At 48.3% G+C, this 18,775-nt stretch overlaps 1 protein-coding gene across 13 annotated transcripts in view; it reads left to right on the top strand.

Moving 5' to 3' along the window:
- The window catches only part of MICAL2 (microtubule associated monooxygenase, calponin and LIM domain containing 2), a 153,403-nt gene that overhangs the window by 95,194 nt on the left and 39,434 nt on the right, over window positions 1-18,775 (top strand). For all 13 annotated transcript variants that reach the window (XR_004026024.1, XM_030794535.1, XM_030794541.1 and 10 more), the window contains 8 exons: window positions 2,415-2,531; window positions 3,888-3,989; window positions 7,646-7,801; window positions 10,633-10,733; window positions 14,630-14,887; window positions 16,073-16,188; window positions 17,050-17,176; window positions 17,846-17,936. Coding sequence is in view for 12 of the 13 variants with exons in the window: in XM_030794535.1 (XP_030650395.1) it covers window positions 2,415-2,531; window positions 3,888-3,989; window positions 7,646-7,801; window positions 10,633-10,733; window positions 14,630-14,887; window positions 16,073-16,188; window positions 17,050-17,176; window positions 17,846-17,936 (1,068 nt within the window). In the remaining variant the exon portion in view is untranslated. The remainder of the gene's footprint in view (window positions 1-2,414; window positions 2,532-3,887; window positions 3,990-7,645; window positions 7,802-10,632; window positions 10,734-14,629; window positions 14,888-16,072; window positions 16,189-17,049; window positions 17,177-17,845; window positions 17,937-18,775) is intronic.

Below are 18,775 nucleotides of genomic sequence, written 5' to 3' on the forward strand. Positions count from 1 at the left end.
CAAAATATGTCTCTTCCATTTCTGTCTGGCTTGGGGCAAATCCCTTACCCTCTTCAAGCCTCAGTTTTATCTCCTGTAAAGTGTGATTAATTTCTGTCTCCTATAATTGCTGAGAAGATTAAATGGGGTCAAGTTTGTAATGTGCTTAGCACTATGCCTAGCACATAGTAAGTGCTCAGGAAAACACTTTGCATCCCATGCAGTACAGTGAGCAAGAAGCAGCCATCATCCCCAGACTTCAGAATCCAGAGCTGCTTTCTCTGTAGAGGTGGGTGGGAGGAGGGCCCTGAGAGCCATGTTCTTATGAGGACAAGAATTGATGGGAAAAAGGAATGAGGCTTGGGTGGGAACAACTGGAGAGAATTATCAGTCACATAGGGTATAATTTATTCAGACACAGGAGAATTTACCAGCTGTGCCCCCAGAGTTTATTCCCACTTTGAGATGAGAAAATTCCAGGAGTCCAGTGGAAATTTGGATTTTACTCAGAAAGCTGCAGTGTCAGCTTTCAAGATGTGCTCTCCCACCCATGGAAGAATGTACGTCAGTTACCAATTTAGAACCACTGTATTGAGCACCACTTTCTCATCAAGTTCTCTTGGGGGGCAGAGCCAGGTACCAGCATGCCTTGTGGGGCGCTGGGCTGGTTGGGCTGGCTTCCTGGCCAAGAGCCCTTCTCTGCCCTCATTGATGGGGCTTTCATTTAACCCCTAGTCCTTGGAAATCCTGCAGCGTGCCATAGTGCCGGTGGGACTCTAGAAATAACATTGAGACAGTCAGAATGATCATTGTCAAGGGTAGCTCCAGTACTTGTGAGAAAGGAGGCAAGGAGAATTTATTGAGCGCCTACTGTGTGCTGGAACCAGACTGAGTAGGAACCTCAGGACTATAAGGAGAGGCCAGGCCTCCCCTGGCAGGGTGGTTCCTGGCAGGAGATGGATTGGGCTCTTTAAGCTGATTGGCTTTGGATCACCCCAGCCACATCTCTAGCCCCAGCTGCATCATCACACTCAGCACTGCTCAGCAGTTCTCCATGTCTGTGTTAACATCCTCCTCCAGTTCCCACTGTGGCCATTCCAAACCTCCAGCACGGTGACCTCATTCCTAGCAGATGGCCTCCCTCCTGTGCTCCTGGTCTAGGCCCCCTTTTCTCCCCTGCTGCCCCAGCACCCATTCCTTCCTCATGTCTCATGCCAGGTCACAGCTGGTGCCTCCTTTCCAATTCCAGTCCCTCTGGCTTCCTTCCTTCCTTTCTACCTTCCCCGTCAATGAGTCTTCCTGCTCCTCCCCTCATGCCAGCCCTCCGGCCCTGTTGTTGCCCTGCCACCTTTCCTTGCCATAAGGTATTTATTCTAGAAAGAAGGGTATAGACTTGGTCCATACTTTCCATTCAAACCTTCTAATGTCGCAGTCTGCTGTCTTCCCCACCTGTGTGCTAAAGAGATTTTCACCAGGGTCTCCGAAAGCTCCCAAACCCCCAAGTTCATTGGCCTCTTGTCACCTTCACAGTCCTTCATCTCTGTGGGATTTGATATTCTTGGTCCTTCCTCTCTTGGCTTCCAGGACCCCCACTAAGGCCCTGTTCTACCACCACCACCCTCCCCCAACCACCATGTCTTCCCCCATTCTGTTTACCTCTGTTCCCTCCATTAGAAGGTGTGTTCTGTATCTCCTGTGCCTAGCATGGCACCTGACATAGTATAGATGCTCAATAAATACTAAGTAAGTCAAGCCCACCAAATACAGAAGGGCCCACCGAAAGTTTAAAACTTCTCACTCTGCAGAAAAGTATTTGGAGGCATACCCATTTGTGCTGAATGGCAGGAGACAAAACAGAGAAATAAGATTCCACTCACTGGGGGAGTTTTGAAGTGTGGGTAAGCGATGGGGAAGCATGACCCAGCTTTGTGGGGAAAATTTCGTACCCACTCCTCACCACTGGATGTCTAAGAGCTGAGGCATAGGCCCCATATAATGAGTCACTGATCACGGTCTTCACTGAGGCCCTTTACTCTTCATTTCATCAAACCCAGAGCCCAGCTGGGGAAGGAGGCTGGAAAGACAGAGCTTCCCTTGTTACAGCATCATCTAGCAGCTAGAACAGGGTCTAGAAATCAGACAGATGTGGGTCCACATTCTAGCTTTGCTCCGTGTCGCCTTGAGCAAATCACTTAACTTTGTGAAGCCTCACTTTCTCATCTACAGAATGAGAATAATAACGATTCCGAAGGGCCACTGTAAGAGTTAGATGAGAAAACATAGAGCTCTTGGTGCATAATCCCACTCAGTAATGATCGTTGTTGGTATACTGCTGTGCTCAAAGGTCACTGAGCAGCAGTGATTATGTAGCATTCTGCATATAGGTGGTATTCAGGCATTGCTGTGACAGTTCCTCTCTCCTTCCTGCCTGACAGGTATTCGCCAACTACAGCTCATTCTATTCAAGGTGGCCCTGATGCTGGGAGTTGAAATCCATGTGAATGTGGAGTTTGTGAAGGTTCTAGAGCCTCCTGAAGATCAAGAAAATCAAAGTACAGTATAATTTTCCTTTTCTGCGTAGAAAGCAGATACTACAAAATAGAAATCCCACTTGCTGCTTCCAGAGGGTGTTTCTGTAAGAGTTGTTCTTATTGGGAGCTGGTTGGCATAACGCCACTGAAGGGTATTTTACTGTTTTTTTTGACCATTGCTATGACTTTAGGTTTGCTCTTTGGCTCCAAGGGGATTTATGATTAAGCCATTAAACCTATAATTTGGTTACCCTGTCCCAAGGGGATGCTACTTTGGCAAAGGAAATCTAATCAATAAGTAGGACAGAACACATAGATTTGGTTGTTTGGTAAGGTTCATTCATGTGTTCTTCAAGCTGTGTGTGTGTTTAACACATATATATGTGGTTGTACTTGTACCCATGGCACATTTTAAAATCCAGTAAAGTGAAGCTTCTAGAGCAACTGTGAAATAAGGTTCAAGATGTTATTTGGTATATAATACTCTTAACCATATTGAGGTATCATTTATAAACTATGATATTTGCTCGTATAGGCATATCATAATGTTTCTCTTTTTTCCTTTTAGCATGTTTGTTTAAATTCTTATCCCTTACACACACCATGTTCAGAGTTTATTCAGGATGCCTCTGCATCTTACTTATTATTAAAATTATCTACTGCCTGGGAAGGGCTTTGAGTTTGGGACCAGCTTAGTGTCAGAGACTTTGTAGTTTCCTGCTTAGGGTACATTTCTGATTTCTCCTGTCCTCTGCTCAGATTATTTGAGAATTTAAGGGAGGCTTTAGTTAGCTTTTGGAGCAGAACAGCATTCACTATTTGACATTCAGAGACTGTGTATTCTTAACCTTTTCCAGACCTCCAGTGGACATTAAATCTTAATTATCCAGGCTTCACCTGAATTTTTTTTTTAAATAAAAGACAGTGTAGTGTACACCAGAACATTTTGAGCATACAATAGAAATTAAAACTGGTTTCCTTACACCCTACATATCCTTTTGGGTCTGTTTAGCAATGAGAGGCACTGAAGAATGTGGGAGAATGTGAAGAGAAGATGGTGGACTCTGTTGAGAAAAATAAGGTGCAAATGAGAGTAGTTTATGGAGCATTGAGGATAGACTCCTAGCGGAGGCCAACAAAACCAGGCATGGAGTTGGTGTTGCTGGTTTACTTCATCCTGGATTGAACTGACACTCAGGTCAGAGGACACCAGATTAGAGAGTGAATCTGGACTGCTCTAGCCTTTCCCCTGGAGACTCTCTCTGTGATGCATAGACCTGGCTGCACTGTCCATTTCTCACAGCCACCACACGGGGGGTATAATCATTCTCTTCCCACCTCTCTCTGCCAACTCATCTCATTTCTCTGTCCTGGTAGAAATTGGCTGGCGGGCAGAATTTCTCCCTACAGACCATTCTTTGTCGGAGTTTGAGTTTGACGTCATCATTGGTGCCGATGGCCGCAGGAACACCCTGGAAGGTGAAGACTCTTCTTCTTGGTGTGGGAATGGGGGGATGGGAATGGGAGAGGGTACATTGGGGAAGAGTTGGAGAAAGTGGGCAAGATGCAGATGCCAGAGCTGGATGGAGGTCTTGATAGGAGGGCAGACCATCCTGTCCCTCGTGAGGTAGAACAGCCCATCCACCTGTGGGGTGGGCAGTTCAGGGGACAGCCATCTCATTCCATCTGAACCTCGGTTTTCTCAACTGTAAGATGTGGATCACAGAACCCTTTCAAAGTGTTGTTATGCGGGCTGGGAAAGGACTGGTATGTGAAAATGCTTTATAAAGATAAAGCGTCATGGGGGAAAAATGAACATCCATTATTGAGCACCTCCTGGTGTGTGAGCCATGGTGCCGAGCACTTTCATACTTACTTCAGCTAAGATAAACATTTTTATAATACTATTAATGGTATTCGCTTACTTTCAAGTGTAATATTATTTATACTTGAAGGAGGAACTCACCTCTTTTTGTAACTTTTAAGCACACCCACCGCTGGGCAGGCAGGTATGTCTTGCCAAACTCTCAAGGTACAAAGGCCACACTTCTCTGAGTTCTAAAGCTGAAGCATAGCATCTTTCATGGGGTGGTAAGATCCAGTCAGTTTGTGAGAGAAACCCCATTGCCAGAAAATGCTTCTGTCCCCTCCACCCCGACACCAAGACTGATCCATCCACAGGCTGTACTCATTGATATTAACCATGCTAAATTGAGACCACGGGTTATAAACAATGTGGCCCCAAATAGGGCAGTTCTGCTTTTTGAGCCTTGCCCTGTCAAGAGCCACAGGCTGCAGACGCCTGACTGAGAGGATACGTCACTCTGAGGATGGGACATGCTCCCTGGAACAGGGCTAATCTTAGAAAACTCAGGATCCGTGGGCTGCCTGGCTCAGGACCTTCCCATCTGCCACATAACTGGGGCTGTTTGCCACTCCCCTTTCCCTTTCCATACCCACCTCCCCAACCATAGGTCATCAGTATCTGACAGGGAATGTTTAAGCTGACAACTTGGACGTAGTACTGTTGGAATTTTACACTTGGTAAAAGTGTAAGTTAGAGTATTTGAGAATCCAGGACCCATTGTCAGCTTGAGTATAGTTGGGCATTTCATGAACATGGAAAGAAGGGTAGAAAGTGATGGAGCCATTTGAGCCACTCAAGGCCAAATGGGTAAACTAGAGCAGGGCTTCTTAGTATCAGCACTGCAGACATTTGGGGCCACACCATTCTTTGACATGCAGAGTGCCCTGTGCATTGTAGGGTGTTTAGCAGCATCCCTGGCGTCTGGCCCCCCAGACACTGGCAGCACCCCCAGGTGCGACAACCAAATATGTCTCCACACATCGACAAGTGGCCCCTGGGAACAAAATCACCTCCAGCTAAGAAATGCTAGATGAGAATAATGGCCATTTCTGACCCTCTTGACAAAGGTCTAATGAAGGACAACTTAAAAGAGGACTATTGAATAGAAACCCAAGGTTGTTGCCCAGGCGCGGTGGCTCACGCCTGTAATCCCAGCACTTTGGGAGGCTGAGGTGGGTGGATCACCTGAGGTCAGGAGATCAAGACCATCCTGGCTAACACAGTGAAACCCCATCTCTACTAAAAACACAAAAAATTAGCTGGGCGTGGTGGCACGTGCCTGTAGTCCCAGCTACTCGGGAGGCTGAGGCAGGAGAATCCCTTGAACCCAGGAGGTAGAGGTTGCAGTGAGCCAAGATCGCACCACTGCACTCCAGCCTGGGCGACAGAGCAAGACTCCATCTCAGAAAAAAAACAAAACAACAAAAACCCCAAGGTTGTCACTAAAACGGATTTTTGACAGATGATTGAGAATCAGCGTGAGGCTGGAGTACATGGTGAGCAGATGTGTGGGGCATTCCCAAAGGTGGCTAAGGAAAGGTTACGTCTGGAGGTCTGCACCTGTGTGACAGGCACCTGGCGTTACACAAAGTACACAGCATGCCTGGAGCAGGGGCACTCAGGAAAGGTCAGATGACAGCAAGATGGGGGACTAAGAGGGAGACACACTGTTGAAAAGTGACTGTCTGTTGTGTGGAACCCCTATTAACCTCCATCTCAATAGGGAAAGTACCAATTCAAGAGGCCAAAGAAGAGACCAAGAGCTAGCAAAATAGACATGGGGTTTTATTAGGGATTCACAGGGGAGGGAGTCCAGTGGCGGTGGGTTGGACAGGAGACCCGGCTTCCCTAAAGAAACGGTCTAATGGCGGCGGGCTGGACAGCACAACAGCCCAGTGGTGGCAACCTGGGCAGGAAAACCACAACTGCTTGCAAACAGCATGCAGTTTATTCAGCATTTTCACTTAACACCCTCCTCTTAACCTCCACCTGGCAACCTTCCTCCAACCCAGAACTCAGGGCCTGGATCCCCCTGCATGGTCCATGTTCCACAGGATGGGCCAGGAGCTCAAATGTCCCTCATAGACAAGGAAGAAGTCTCGGGGTTGGCCACTCCTGGATTCCCCAGCTCAGAACACACATTCAGGTGTATCAGCCATACAGGGTCATTCTAAAAGTGTGCTTCAGTTATTGCTGTTAGGTGCGTTTACCCTGCACCAGCTGCTGTGATCCTCCGTAGCACTGCCATTCAAGAGCAATTTTAATGTAAATCATTGAAAACAAGAATTAGAGCACTAAGCCTGGGCAACATGATGAAACCATGTCTCCACAAACAGTTAAAAAAAACAATAAGGCAGTCATGGTGACACATGCCTATTGTCCCAGCTACTTGCCGGCTGAGGTGGGAGGATCGCTTGACCCTGGGAGGTCGAGGCTGCAGTGAGCCATGATGGCACCACTGCTTTCCAGCATGGGCAACAGAGCGAGACCCTGTCTGAGAAACAAAACAAAACAAAAAACGAATGAGAGCTAGAATTCCATTTATTCATTTGTATATGCATTGCAGATGTACTAAGTGCCAATTACTGGGAACTGGTACACTATTTTCCTCTTTTCAAAGGACACCAGTCATATTGGAGTAAGCTGGGTCCCACCCTACTCCAGTATGACCTCATCTTAGCTAATTACACATGCAATGACGCTATTTCCAATAGAGTCACATACTGAGGTACTGGGGTTAGGACTTCAACACATGAATTTGTGTGTGTGTGTTGGAGAGGGACATAATACAACCCCAAAAATTGGAGATACGAAGAAAATTTGTTAAAATCCCTGTCCTGCAGGAATTCAATGTAATCTACTTTTCAAGGGGGTCGGGAGCAGTGGCACCATGAGAAATGCTAAGAGTAGTTTTAATCCTATAAATTCAAAGTGCATGTGGGTCTCTCATGAGTGTATCTAGCAACAATGCCTGACACATCCTTAAAAGAGTGCATCCTGTGACTGCCTATTGGGAAGGATCGCTTTTCCTTTCGTTTATTGAAGCCTAACCAGGTCCTATAGATTTTAGAAACGGACAAAGTCTCACTGACTTTTAAAAGCCTTGGGAGAAAACCTCAGTATTTCTGCACGCTCCTGTCCACTAGAGATCCAGAATCCTGGTTTCACTGGCCTGGGAGGCATCTGGGAACAGCCCTCCAAATAATCGTTTTCTGTTTTCACACCAAATCCAGAAGATAGACCCACTTTTTCGTTTCTCCTCATGCAGGGTTTAGAAGAAAAGAATTCCGTGGGAAGCTGGCGATTGCCATCACCGCCAACTTCATAAACAGAAACAGCACAGCAGAAGCCAAGGTGGAAGAGATTAGCGGCGTGGCTTTCATCTTCAATCAGAAATTTTTTCAGGACCTTAAAGAAGAAACAGGTGGGACCTTCACCTTTTTCCCAACCAGGCCAAGGTCTAAAGTTTGCAGTTTCTAAAGTGTGCAGAGGTGTGTGCTGGCTTTCTGGGCTCTTGGGCCTCGAGGGACTCACTCTGATAGAGTGGAAGCAACGATTTTCCCTAGGATAGTGAATACAGACAGGATTCCTTCTGGGACAAGAGAGATTCTTGAGGGAATGTTCTGGATGTTGTACATGAAAGGAGATAGTGGACATTTGCTGAGTGCTCATTACATGCCAATTTCTCAGTGTTGTGGGGTGAAAAGTGGAGGTTGACACGATCCTTCCCACAGTGGCTCCCTGTCCAGGAAGGGATATCTGTATAAACCATCCTAAGGCAGGTGGCCAGCACCGCACCCGAGGTCAGCATGATATTTAGGGAATGCTGAGGATGGAGCCAGTCACCTGTGGATGGTTCCTAAAGGTTCCCAGGTGATTCTGTGCAATGCAGCACTGCCCTCCCCCAAGAGGGACATCTGGATATGCCCAGGAACATAACCTGTACTGGCACCAGTTGTCACCCAGCCATGGGCCTAGAGGATAGGAGGTATTGATTCATTCACTCAATATTTATTAAATGCCTACTATGTGCCAGATGCTGTTCTAGGGCTTGAGAATGAGCAGTGAGCAAAACAAAATCCGTCCCTCCTGGGCTTATATTCTACTAGAATAGATGGTCAATACACAAATAAACCAGTGACTCATCAGGTGGTAATAGGGACGGTAGAGAAAAACAGGGTGAGGGGAAAGGGGAACGAGTCGCCTGTCTCCAATTAAGTAAATTCCAGATACTTTTCCTTTCTTTTTAACCTGATTAAAAACACATATTTCTCCTTGAAAAGCAATGTAACAACAATGTTAAATAAGATCTGTATATGGAAAATAAATCATCCGCAATCTGACCGCCTCACACGGGAATAGTCTTCAGACTCACCTACTCCTTTTCTGTAATTTTCCACCAGCGTGCTTGCTTGTTACGTGACTGTATCTTAAATCGCAGTGTCCACACTCTTTAGTCAGCTTTTCTCATTCAGTGTCACATTCCAAACATCATCCTCCTGGTGGTCACTTTTAGGGGCTGTGGAATATCTCATCAAATTGATGTATTGTCACTGCCTAAGCATTGAAACCAGGGATTAGCAAACTATGGCTGGCCACATGGTTCTATACTGCCTTTGAGCTAAGAATAGTTTTATATATAGGCTGAAGAAAACAATCAAAATAATATTTTATGACACATGAAGTTTATTTAAAATTCAAATTTCAGCATCCATAAATAAAAGCTGATTGTCGCCCAGCCATGTCCATTTCTTTACATGACTGTTGATGGCTGCTTCTACCATGAGAGGTCATGAAAGAGACCACAGGGCCCATAGGCCAGAAATATTTCCTAGCTGGTCCATCACATACACACACACACACACACACACACACACAAACTTGCTGACCTCTGATTTAGGCCTTCCAGTTATTTACTGTTACAGATAACACTGCTTCTGTTAAATTATTTCTTTAAGATCATTTCCTAGGAATGGCATTAGTCATTGAGCAAGATTGTACCTCTCACTGGCCAGGAGGGTATGTGCTCCACTGCACAACCCTCTCAGTTTCACCTCCATTGCATTATTTCATTAAAAGCTTGAATATTTCCTGCCAGTATATGGTGTCCTTTTGAATGCTTTGAGAATCCTCCAACCCTCCCTTCCCCTAAAAAACCAAGAAAATAAATACTTAAGTCACTCAATATAAATGAGAGCAGGACATTGAGTGTGTTTTTCCACGTTTCAGTGAACTTCCTTTAAACTTTGCTGTGATTGTCACCTTCGGCCATTGTTTCACAACAGTGCCCTCAGACAGTGAGAGTCATGACCTTCCTTATTCTCCTGGGGGCCCTCTGCATTGATGCCTGTTTCCTATTTAACCTTAATACAGGTGTTCCTATGGTTACCCAGCACGCCTTGTGTAAATGCTGATATGTCGCCATGTGCCTGTTCCTTTCTCTCCCTTCAAATAAGCCAGTCAGCCTCACACTTGAGTATGAATTGGCATCACCTAGAGCTTGTTAAAGCACAGCATGCTGGCCCTATCCCCAGGGTTTCTGATTCAGTGAGTCTGAAAAAGGGCCCTGATAATTTGCATTGCTAGTATGTCCTCAGGTGATGCTGATGCTGTTGGCCAGGGACCTCCCTTTGAGAACCAGGGAGCTAAGCTCTCACTGCACAGCATGGTTTTAAATGCAGGAACTTAGTGTGTAAAACGTCTTGTGATTGGTAGAAAGCACAAAAAGATACAGCCCAGCCTTCTAACCTGAGTTGTTCCTACCACTGCCCTTGGGTTTTCACATACAAGCCAGGAAATGGTAGAAATATTCCTTGGCATAGTCATTGGAGAATTCCCACAGTTCTATGCTGCTATGGGTGCATGGAGGGCACACTGGACAGGACTTGGAGCTAGATGCTCTGGGGTTCAAATCCCAGCCGTGTCGTTGCTGAGCTTCTGTGGCCATGGCCGGCACTTGGCTTTTCTTTACAATTACTCGGCTCTAACTTATAAATACTGGCCCACAACCCCTACAGACATTGTGAGTTTTAACAGGAATAATGCCTCTATAGAACTATAGAAGCTAGCTGCTTTGACTTGGGTAGATTCTAACACTCTGTCTTGTCTTCGCCAGCCTTGTGTGCCTTAAAAACTGGTCTAACATGAATATTCTGCAGATAAATAACAAGACCAATAATGAAGCAAAGTACAGGTCCTGGCGCACAGTTGGTGCCGAGGAAGTAACGCCAAGCTTGTGAATGCTTCTCTTTTCAGGCATAGATCTTGAGAACATTGTTTACTACAAGGACTGCACCCACTATTTTGTCATGACAGCCAAGAAGCAGAGCCTGCTCGACAAAGGTGTCATCATTAACGTACGTACCTCTTGGCTGCGATTTCCCGACTTCGCGACCTGGGCTGGTGACATCGGCAGGTGTGAAGGCAGATGTCATCCTGCCAGAAACTGAGCGAGGGGAGGAGGGGGGAAGGTGCCACCCGCTCACACCCTTGTTTTTCTTGGTGTTACATGAGTATTGGATAAAGAAGCCCATGCCAATATGCACAGAGAATTTTCTGCAGAGGGACGTGTGCTGCTGTGAGACCTTTACCAGGTGTTAATGTGGATCGACTGAGTCTTTTCCTTCCCAAGTCTCATCCAGCCTTGCCTCTTCTCTGGGAGGTCACATGTCATTTGGAGGCAGATGGGGGCTCCTTTTCCTAATGAGACATATGCATCCTTTGACTTGTGAATTTCACGCTGTGGACCCTTGTCACAGTGTGGGGGAATTTCATTATTCATGCAGTCAAGAAGACTCGATCTGCATCTTGACTCTGCCACATACCTCCTCCAGACTGTGGGCAAACTGTTTATCCTTCCTGAACCTCAGTCTTCTTATCTACAAAATAGGAATGATAGTTTCTGCCTGAAGGGGTTCTTGGAAGGAGCAAATAGAAGATATATATAGAGCACCTGGCACAGTGCCCAGCAGAGGGTGGGTTTGTTGATTCCCTCCAAACAACTTCTCAGCCTTGTTTGCACACTGGCTGTTTTGTCCTGCTGGCTTCCTGGCCTCTGCTTCGTGGCTTTGCGACCTCATGCTTAAGCACAGAGCAGGGTTGGAAGGAAGAAACATGGAGTAGTGGGCCCTGACTGGAAGCTTCTTCGGTCAGGTGTACAATCCTTCCAGATCCCCTGTTGTTGCTGCCGCTGTCACTGCTGCTGCTGCAACCTCAAGATAAGGATCACACTGCCCAAGTTCAGCCTGCTGTCTGGGTGTCGGCCTGGAGCCCAGGCAGCATGGTGGCCATTCATTGCTGCTTGTCAGAGAAGAATGCAACTATCTTCTTTCCTGCGTGTGCTGGCAGCTGGCTGGGTGGCATTAGTAACCCAGCCGCCCCATGGGCCTTCTCCACTTCAGCTCAGGTCTTTGCTGAGAGCCTGAGTTGTGGACGGAGGCTGTGAATGCGGGCTTGGTGAAGTGGGCTGAGCACGCCAGCAGATGGGTGGGCGATGGGCTTCAGCAGTGTCCCACTGCTGACTGTCAGTCTGGGAGTGGTGGCATCCCCTTCTTCCCTCTGCCTCACAGAAGTTGCCTCCTGAAGTTGCCGCCTTAGTCTGAAACTGGGGGGTGCAGAGGTGTAGGGGTAGCAGGCACCTTTGCAGAGGAGAGGTTAGGCAGGCAGGCAAAGCTTGATGGGTTTTGTGGTTTGCGGAGCACCCTGGCCTCCCGGGATGCTAAGGGCACCCTCAGGTCATCCCAGGTGTCTGCTCATGGCAACTCGCTTCCCTGGCTGTTGTCAAAGCCCCTCCAGGCCCACGCTTGTCTTCACCAAGGCCTTTCTTTCTCCTTCAGAAGCCCCTGGGAGCAGCTCCTGAGCTGGTGCTGAGGAGCCTCAAGGTACAAGATGGGAAAGAAATTGGAGGCCACAGGCTGGACACCTGATTGGAACAAGAGCTATAGCCTGAGCCTCCAGGTGTCCAGCCAAGTTCCTGACCCATCTTCCCTGAGCCGCTTAAATTTACATTCTTCTCTTGCTCCCTGGAGGAATGGCAAGTTTTCTGTTTTCCTCTCCCTACATGGATCCGCATCTTCCTATAGCCACACAGAAGGTGCCGAGTAAATGTTTGTTGAATGAATGACTGACCTCTGGACAAGAGGTTTTCCTGCTTCCCCATTGATTCTAGCTGATCTCTGGGCTTTTTTCCATGGCTACTGAAGGAAGAGTAAAGTTTCTCTTCAAGCAGCCGTGCCTCTGGGCTCTCAGCTGTATCCAGCTTTCTCTTCCCCACTAGGAGGATGTCCCATCCCAGAGCCTCCCTGGACCCCTGCCTCTGCTGGCCCACACATGTGTGGGCTGGGATTCTGTCCTCCTGTCCTTGTCCTCATCTGCTCCCTATAGTTTTGCTCTTTCTTCCATCCCCCCACTCATCTGGGACCCTCCAGCCGCTAAGAGACCCCACAGCAGCCCCTAGGCCATTAGGCTTCCAGCCAGCTGTAGCCTCGTGTCTTCCCTTTGCTGGGTCCCCACGCTCCTGCATGAGGCGTCCACGCCAGGCACTGTCTTCATTGTGTAATGTCACCCACTTCATCTTAGGGATGCTTGGGGCATGTTTTGAGGGGGGGGTGTTTGAGACCTCTCCCTTCTCTCTTCCCCCATCTCACCTCCACACCTTCGGAGAGAGAAGTGATCATGTGACCGCAGAAACAGGGATCAGAAAGGAAATCAAATAGCAGGAATTCCATCCTGGACACCGGGGCCTGACAAAGAGCTCTTGGACCAGTGCTGGATGCAATTTGGGCGGTTTGGTTTGGATGGGGAAATATGAGTTTCCAGAACAGGGTATTTGAAATCATGGCTACTCAGAAAATTGAGGCAGTGGTCACTCTGGCTGTAGATGCAGCACTCTGTGATTGTCAAGACCTTTGTAATTGAGGGTGCCTTAGCTGGGTCCAGGATATACTTCATCATAAGCCATATCTGGAGCCAGCATGAATTACAGGGGACAGGAATTCCCATTTGTCAGTCACTTCCCACATGGGGCTAGGGATTTCGTGTGTACACTCATTCCATATTCTCACGTGGCTCTGTGAAGTTGGTTTTGATATTCCCTTTTTACAGATGAGAGACTGGAGACTCTGAAAAGTTAAATAACTGGCCCAGATTTAGTTAGGAAATATCAGAGGTGGACTTTGGCCCATTGCTCTCACTGGCCCCAGAGCCCGTGTTCATGTTACACACTGGTCCCCTCCCACTCCAGGTGTCTGTACTTTTTGTGTCACCTTTGAGAAAGGTGGTCTTTTAGTCTCTTTAGCCACACAATGAGCAGCTTGGACTCTAGGGATACACTAAACTTGCCAGCTGTCTTCAATCCCGACATCCTGTGTTTCATTGCTAGTGTCCCTCCAGGATGGATATTCCAGTCCTCACAGCTCAGGGCCCTGCACTCCCCATGAGAGAAGCATAACAATTAGCACCAAAAGCAAGCTACTGGGGAGGCCGAGGCAGGAGAATTGCTTGAACCTGGGAGGCGGAGGTTGCTGTGAGCCAAAAATCACACCATTGCACTCTAGCCTGGGAGACAAGAGTGAAACTCCATCTCAAAAAAAAAAAAAAAAAAAAAAAAGCTAAGCTCTGAGAGCCTTCGGCCCATCAAGTAAAGGAGTCACTGATTTTGGAAAGTGTGAGAGGTTACCCATTTTCTTTTTCTGGTCTTGTTTGACCACTAAACATGGCATATTTGGACCACACTCGTTTAGCTGAGTTTATTATAAAATCACACTTTCTGATGGCTCCTTTGTCTCTTAATTGTACTGAAAGTTCTCATGAGAACCAGCCCTATGAAATGTGCTCGTTGTTTGCTCCAAGACCATTATCAAGTGCACTGTTCATTACAACTCTCAACGCGCCCTGTTGAAATTCTTACGTGAAACAGATCTTTTAGAATTTAATGCCAGGGAAAAATTATCTCCCCTGAGGAATTTCTATGCTTCCTTCTTTCTGATAAGGAGAGCTCTGGGGCATATCACATTTCCCTTTTGCCTTGGATGCCAGGAAGCTCAAAGCCAAATTTGATGCTTAATCACAACCGTGTTAACCCTCACAGCTGGCTGATTTATTTCCTCTTTATTCCCTTGGCCCTGGTTTTTGTATGTCTTTTCTGACTAGCCTCACTGTATAGACCCATTCCAAGTCCTCTCGCCAAGAGGTGGGTATGAAGGCTAGCCCTTTAGAGGGGGAGGTTGCTGCACCGTGTTTTCATCTTCCCCAGGACTACATCGACACAGAGATGCTGCTGTGTGCGGAGAACGTGAACCAAGACAACCTGCTATCCTATGCCCGGGAAGCTGCAGACTTTGCCACCAACTACCAGCTGCCATCCTTAGACTTTGCCATGAACCACTATGGGCAGCCTGATGTGGCCATGTTTGACTTTACCTGCATGTATGCCTCAGAGAACGCGGCCCTGGTGCGGGAGCGGCAGGCGCACCAGCTGCTCGTGGCCCTCGTGGGTGACAGCTTGCTTGAGGTACTGCCTGCGCTCGGAGCCCCCATGTTTCTCTATGAGACAGATCCCACATTTGTATTCTGGCAGGCAGTATCTGCCATTGTGCAGCGGGGAGAGGACAGGCTCTCAGCCAGTTGGCAGGACTCTGCCAAGCTTGTCCCGGCCTCAGAGCCTGTCCTGTGGCTGCATTCAGAGGAGCCTTTTCTGCCTCTGTGTGGTTAGGAGAGCCTTCTCTTCTATCTCCTGGCTCTTTTGCACTGACTTCTTTGATGAAGTACAAAATCAGGCAGGCCCGGTCTAGGCCACATGAGCCATCCTTCTCAGAGTGTGTGGACCCTCAGCTGGGCCAAGACTTCTTCCTCATGTGGGTGACCCTTTGTGGCCTTTGAGATCACACAGGGTGCAGGAGAGGCCTATGGGCCCCAAAGTCTCCTTTCCATTCATAGCTTCCCTGCTGAAAATTCTTCCCAGAAAATCTGCAAGGGTGCAAGGATCCTTAGATTAAATGAATGTTTTCTGAAAGGAGAAAGTTTTCTCTTTAGTGTAAGCACTGATTATGTATTTATTCCAAGTTAAGAGTCAAATTCCAAACCATGCTTTGGGGGCTCATGGAGCAGATTAGTCAGCACTTAGCTTGGTTGACTTAGTCCTTGGGCACCATTGTGCATGGACTTGAACCTAAGACCTTTGGTTGAGCCCTCAGTGCCCATCCTGCTTCTGGCCCAGACTCCTTTCCCAGCTTGGTTTCTCCCTACCCTCCTCCCATGCTCCATGTTATACCCAGAACAGACAGCTGTTCTTCCATCAGGTGCCAGCATTTTCCAACCACCATGCCTTTGCCCACACCATTCCCAAGTAGCTCAGGATCAGAATCTCATCCATTCATTAAAATCAGCTTAATGCAACTCTTAAGAAGCTTATTCTGATTTCCATCCCCCTCTCCTAGGATGGGAATTTGTCTCGCCTTTTCTGAGCCCTAAAGCAGTTTTGCTATGCCTGCGTCATAGCACCCTTTACATTTAACTTTCTGCTACGGTTATTTGACCTTGTGGTGAATCCACATAGGTAGCAGGGTCCCTGCCCTGTCACCTCTCTGTCCCTCCAGTACCCTGCACAGTCCTGGCAATCAGTGTGTGCTGGGTACAATGAGATCATAGACTGGGAGTCATCAGAATCAACTGGAATTTTGCACGTTTTCTTTTGCAGCCATTTTGGCCCATGGGTACAGGCTGTGCCCGTGGCTTCCTGGCAGCCTTTGACACGGCATGGATGGTGAAGAGCTGGAACCAGGGCACCCCTCCCCTGGAGCTGCTGGCTGAAAGGTAAGCTTTGACAGCAGGGCTCCTAACTAGGGGGCAGGGCCACTCAGGCAGGAAAGGGGGCAAGATTAACCCTCAGGTGGCTGCTGGATATACCTGGAGTCTCTGCCTCCTCCATTCTGCCTTCCCATGTGTGGCCTGATTTGATCATCAGCATCCCCAAGGATGTTTTCTCCATCATTGTCTGACTCTTACAGTGACTTTCTCTGGGGACCAGGACCTTGGTCCCTGGATGACAAAGAGAAATCTTCATCTAGGTTGGCCCTGCAGCTGGGGCTCCCCAGCATCGCTCATTCACCCAAGAGCCAGAGAGGTTTATTTAAGGGAATCTTCCAAGGCAGTGCTGAGTCTCCTGTCCTTGATGGGGGTTGGATTCTCTGGCTTTCCAGGCCTCTCCCACTGCTGAGATCCTGGGCTTCTTCCCAGACCCCTGCTGTTGGCCACGTGGCTGTGACAGCTGGTGGACAGGGGGAGGTCAGGGCTGGTGGGCAGAGGCAGGCCTCTGACAATCTTGGGTGTGGAAGCCTGTGGTCGTGGGGAGCAGGCCGCAGGAGGCAGCGTGGCTGAGCATGGTTATGGCAAAGCCACAGGCCACCGTGCTGCCAGCCCTGCGTCCCTCCCCTCTGCCTGGGTGGAGGAGCCCAGCATCCCCATCACCCAGGCGCCCCTTTCCTCTTGGCCCCTTTGACCTTCTCCCCACTTTGCAGATCTCAAGAACCAGGAGTGTCAGGTATTTCAGGGAAGGGTTAGACAAACATGTCCAGGAAGCCCTTGAGCCAGAGGAAGGGGAAAGTAGGGAAGGGTGGGGAGAAGGCCTGAGGTGGCAAAAGTGATCCCTGACCTCCAGGCTCCACCTCCCTCCAGGGAAAGTCTCTACCGGCTGTTACCTCAGACAACCCCAGAGAACATCAACAAGAACTTTGAGCAGTACACGTTGGACCCAGGGACGCGGTACCCAAACCTCAACTCACACTGTGTCAGACCCCATCAGGCAAGTCCATTGCTGGGGCCCTGTCTGAATCACTCTGCACTGAACAGTGGGAAGTGGCGGTGGGGAGGAGGTCACATTAAATTTTGGTCCATTCCTGGGACTGAGGCCACCAAGGCCTGCTGGCCTAATGGTGGGACAAGTTCTTCTCCCCACTGGAGTCAGCATTCTTTCTAGCCCACAGGACAGAACTAGAACACATATGGGGGAAGAGATATATATGTATATGTGCATATATTTACATATATTGTCACTATGCATATGCATTGCTGATCTTACCTGTCTCAAATAATCTACTTGGCCAAATATGCTCTCTGCATACCACCCTTGTCCTGGGGTCCATTTCTTCTTCCACTGATTTAAAGCCACCAAACTCTCTACCTCTTTGGTCAATAGAACAGAAAATTGTGTGAATTTTTTAAATTAGCTAATTATATACACACAAATTAGCTACACACACTCCCACTTAGTTTGCCTGCATCTGGGTGGGGGATTGAGGCCCATTGCTCTATGACTCAAGTTGCCTGCGTTCCCTTGCCGAAGGTCATGCCTCCCAGCAATAGAGGAAAATGGTGGCAGGCACTGAATTGGGGGGGGGTCGAGTTTAGGGGCCCTGAGACTAGGATTTGGGGGAAAACTGGTGGGCAAGCATGTTGTCTCTCTTGCTCATAGGTGAAGCATTTGTACATCACTAAGGAACTGGAGCACTACCCTCTCGAGAGACTGGGCTCACTGAGGAGATCTGTCAACCTCTCCAGGAGGGGTAAGCTGCCCTCCTGGGACCCTGGTGGGTGGCTGGGAAGGGCTTTGAGGGGAGGAGTCCTGCTCAGTGGCCGTGGTGACACAGGCTCTGCAACCAACCTTTACCTATGTGGCCATGGGCAGGCATCTCTCCTCTTTGTACTCCAGTTCCTCCTCTGTAAGTCCAAGAGAACCCCTGCCCAGAGAATCAGTATGAGGATGATAGGAGCTAGTGTGTGTCAAGAGCTTCACACAGTAAACGTGAACCGGGGGATTATTTCACTGGGACTTGTTCTTATTTTCCTGTTGTTTTCTTGCATGGGGGCCTTGTCCCTTTAAGTAGATAATGAGCTTGATGCACTTCGCCCTTTTCCTGATCATCCTGGGCCTGGCAGTGCACTGGACACAGGGCCAGTGCCCAACACAGGGAGATGGGATGGTTAAATGAGGAACCCCCAGCACCCAGCTCGGCTCAGGATGCTCTCCTGCTTGGAGACCTCTTTGGCTACCTGTGCCTGTCCAGACTTTGCCTCCTCTCCTTCCTTAGGCAAACTCAGCTGTACTCCTCCCTCCCCCCCATGCACCACGACATGCCCCACTGCTGTGATAAACCACTTACTATAATCAACCATTTTACTGTTACACAAACAAAGCAGGTTTTTCTAGATTCTTTGCCACCGCAGTCCTTTCTGTCTTCCTGGAATGACTTCTTCCATCTGATAAGTTCCTAGATGCTCTTAAAGAATAAGCTCAAACGTACCTCCCTATGACACTTTTCTTTGGAGAATTCCCCTCCCAGAGCAGACTTGGGCAAACCTGCTAATGTGTTCCCACAGCCCCCTGTTTCTCCCTCCATCACAG

Source organism: Nomascus leucogenys, chromosome 15 (genome assembly GCF_006542625.1).
Source record: "Nomascus leucogenys isolate Asia chromosome 15, Asia_NLE_v1, whole genome shotgun sequence".
Classification (NCBI taxonomy): domain Eukaryota; kingdom Metazoa; phylum Chordata; class Mammalia; order Primates; family Hylobatidae; genus Nomascus; species Nomascus leucogenys.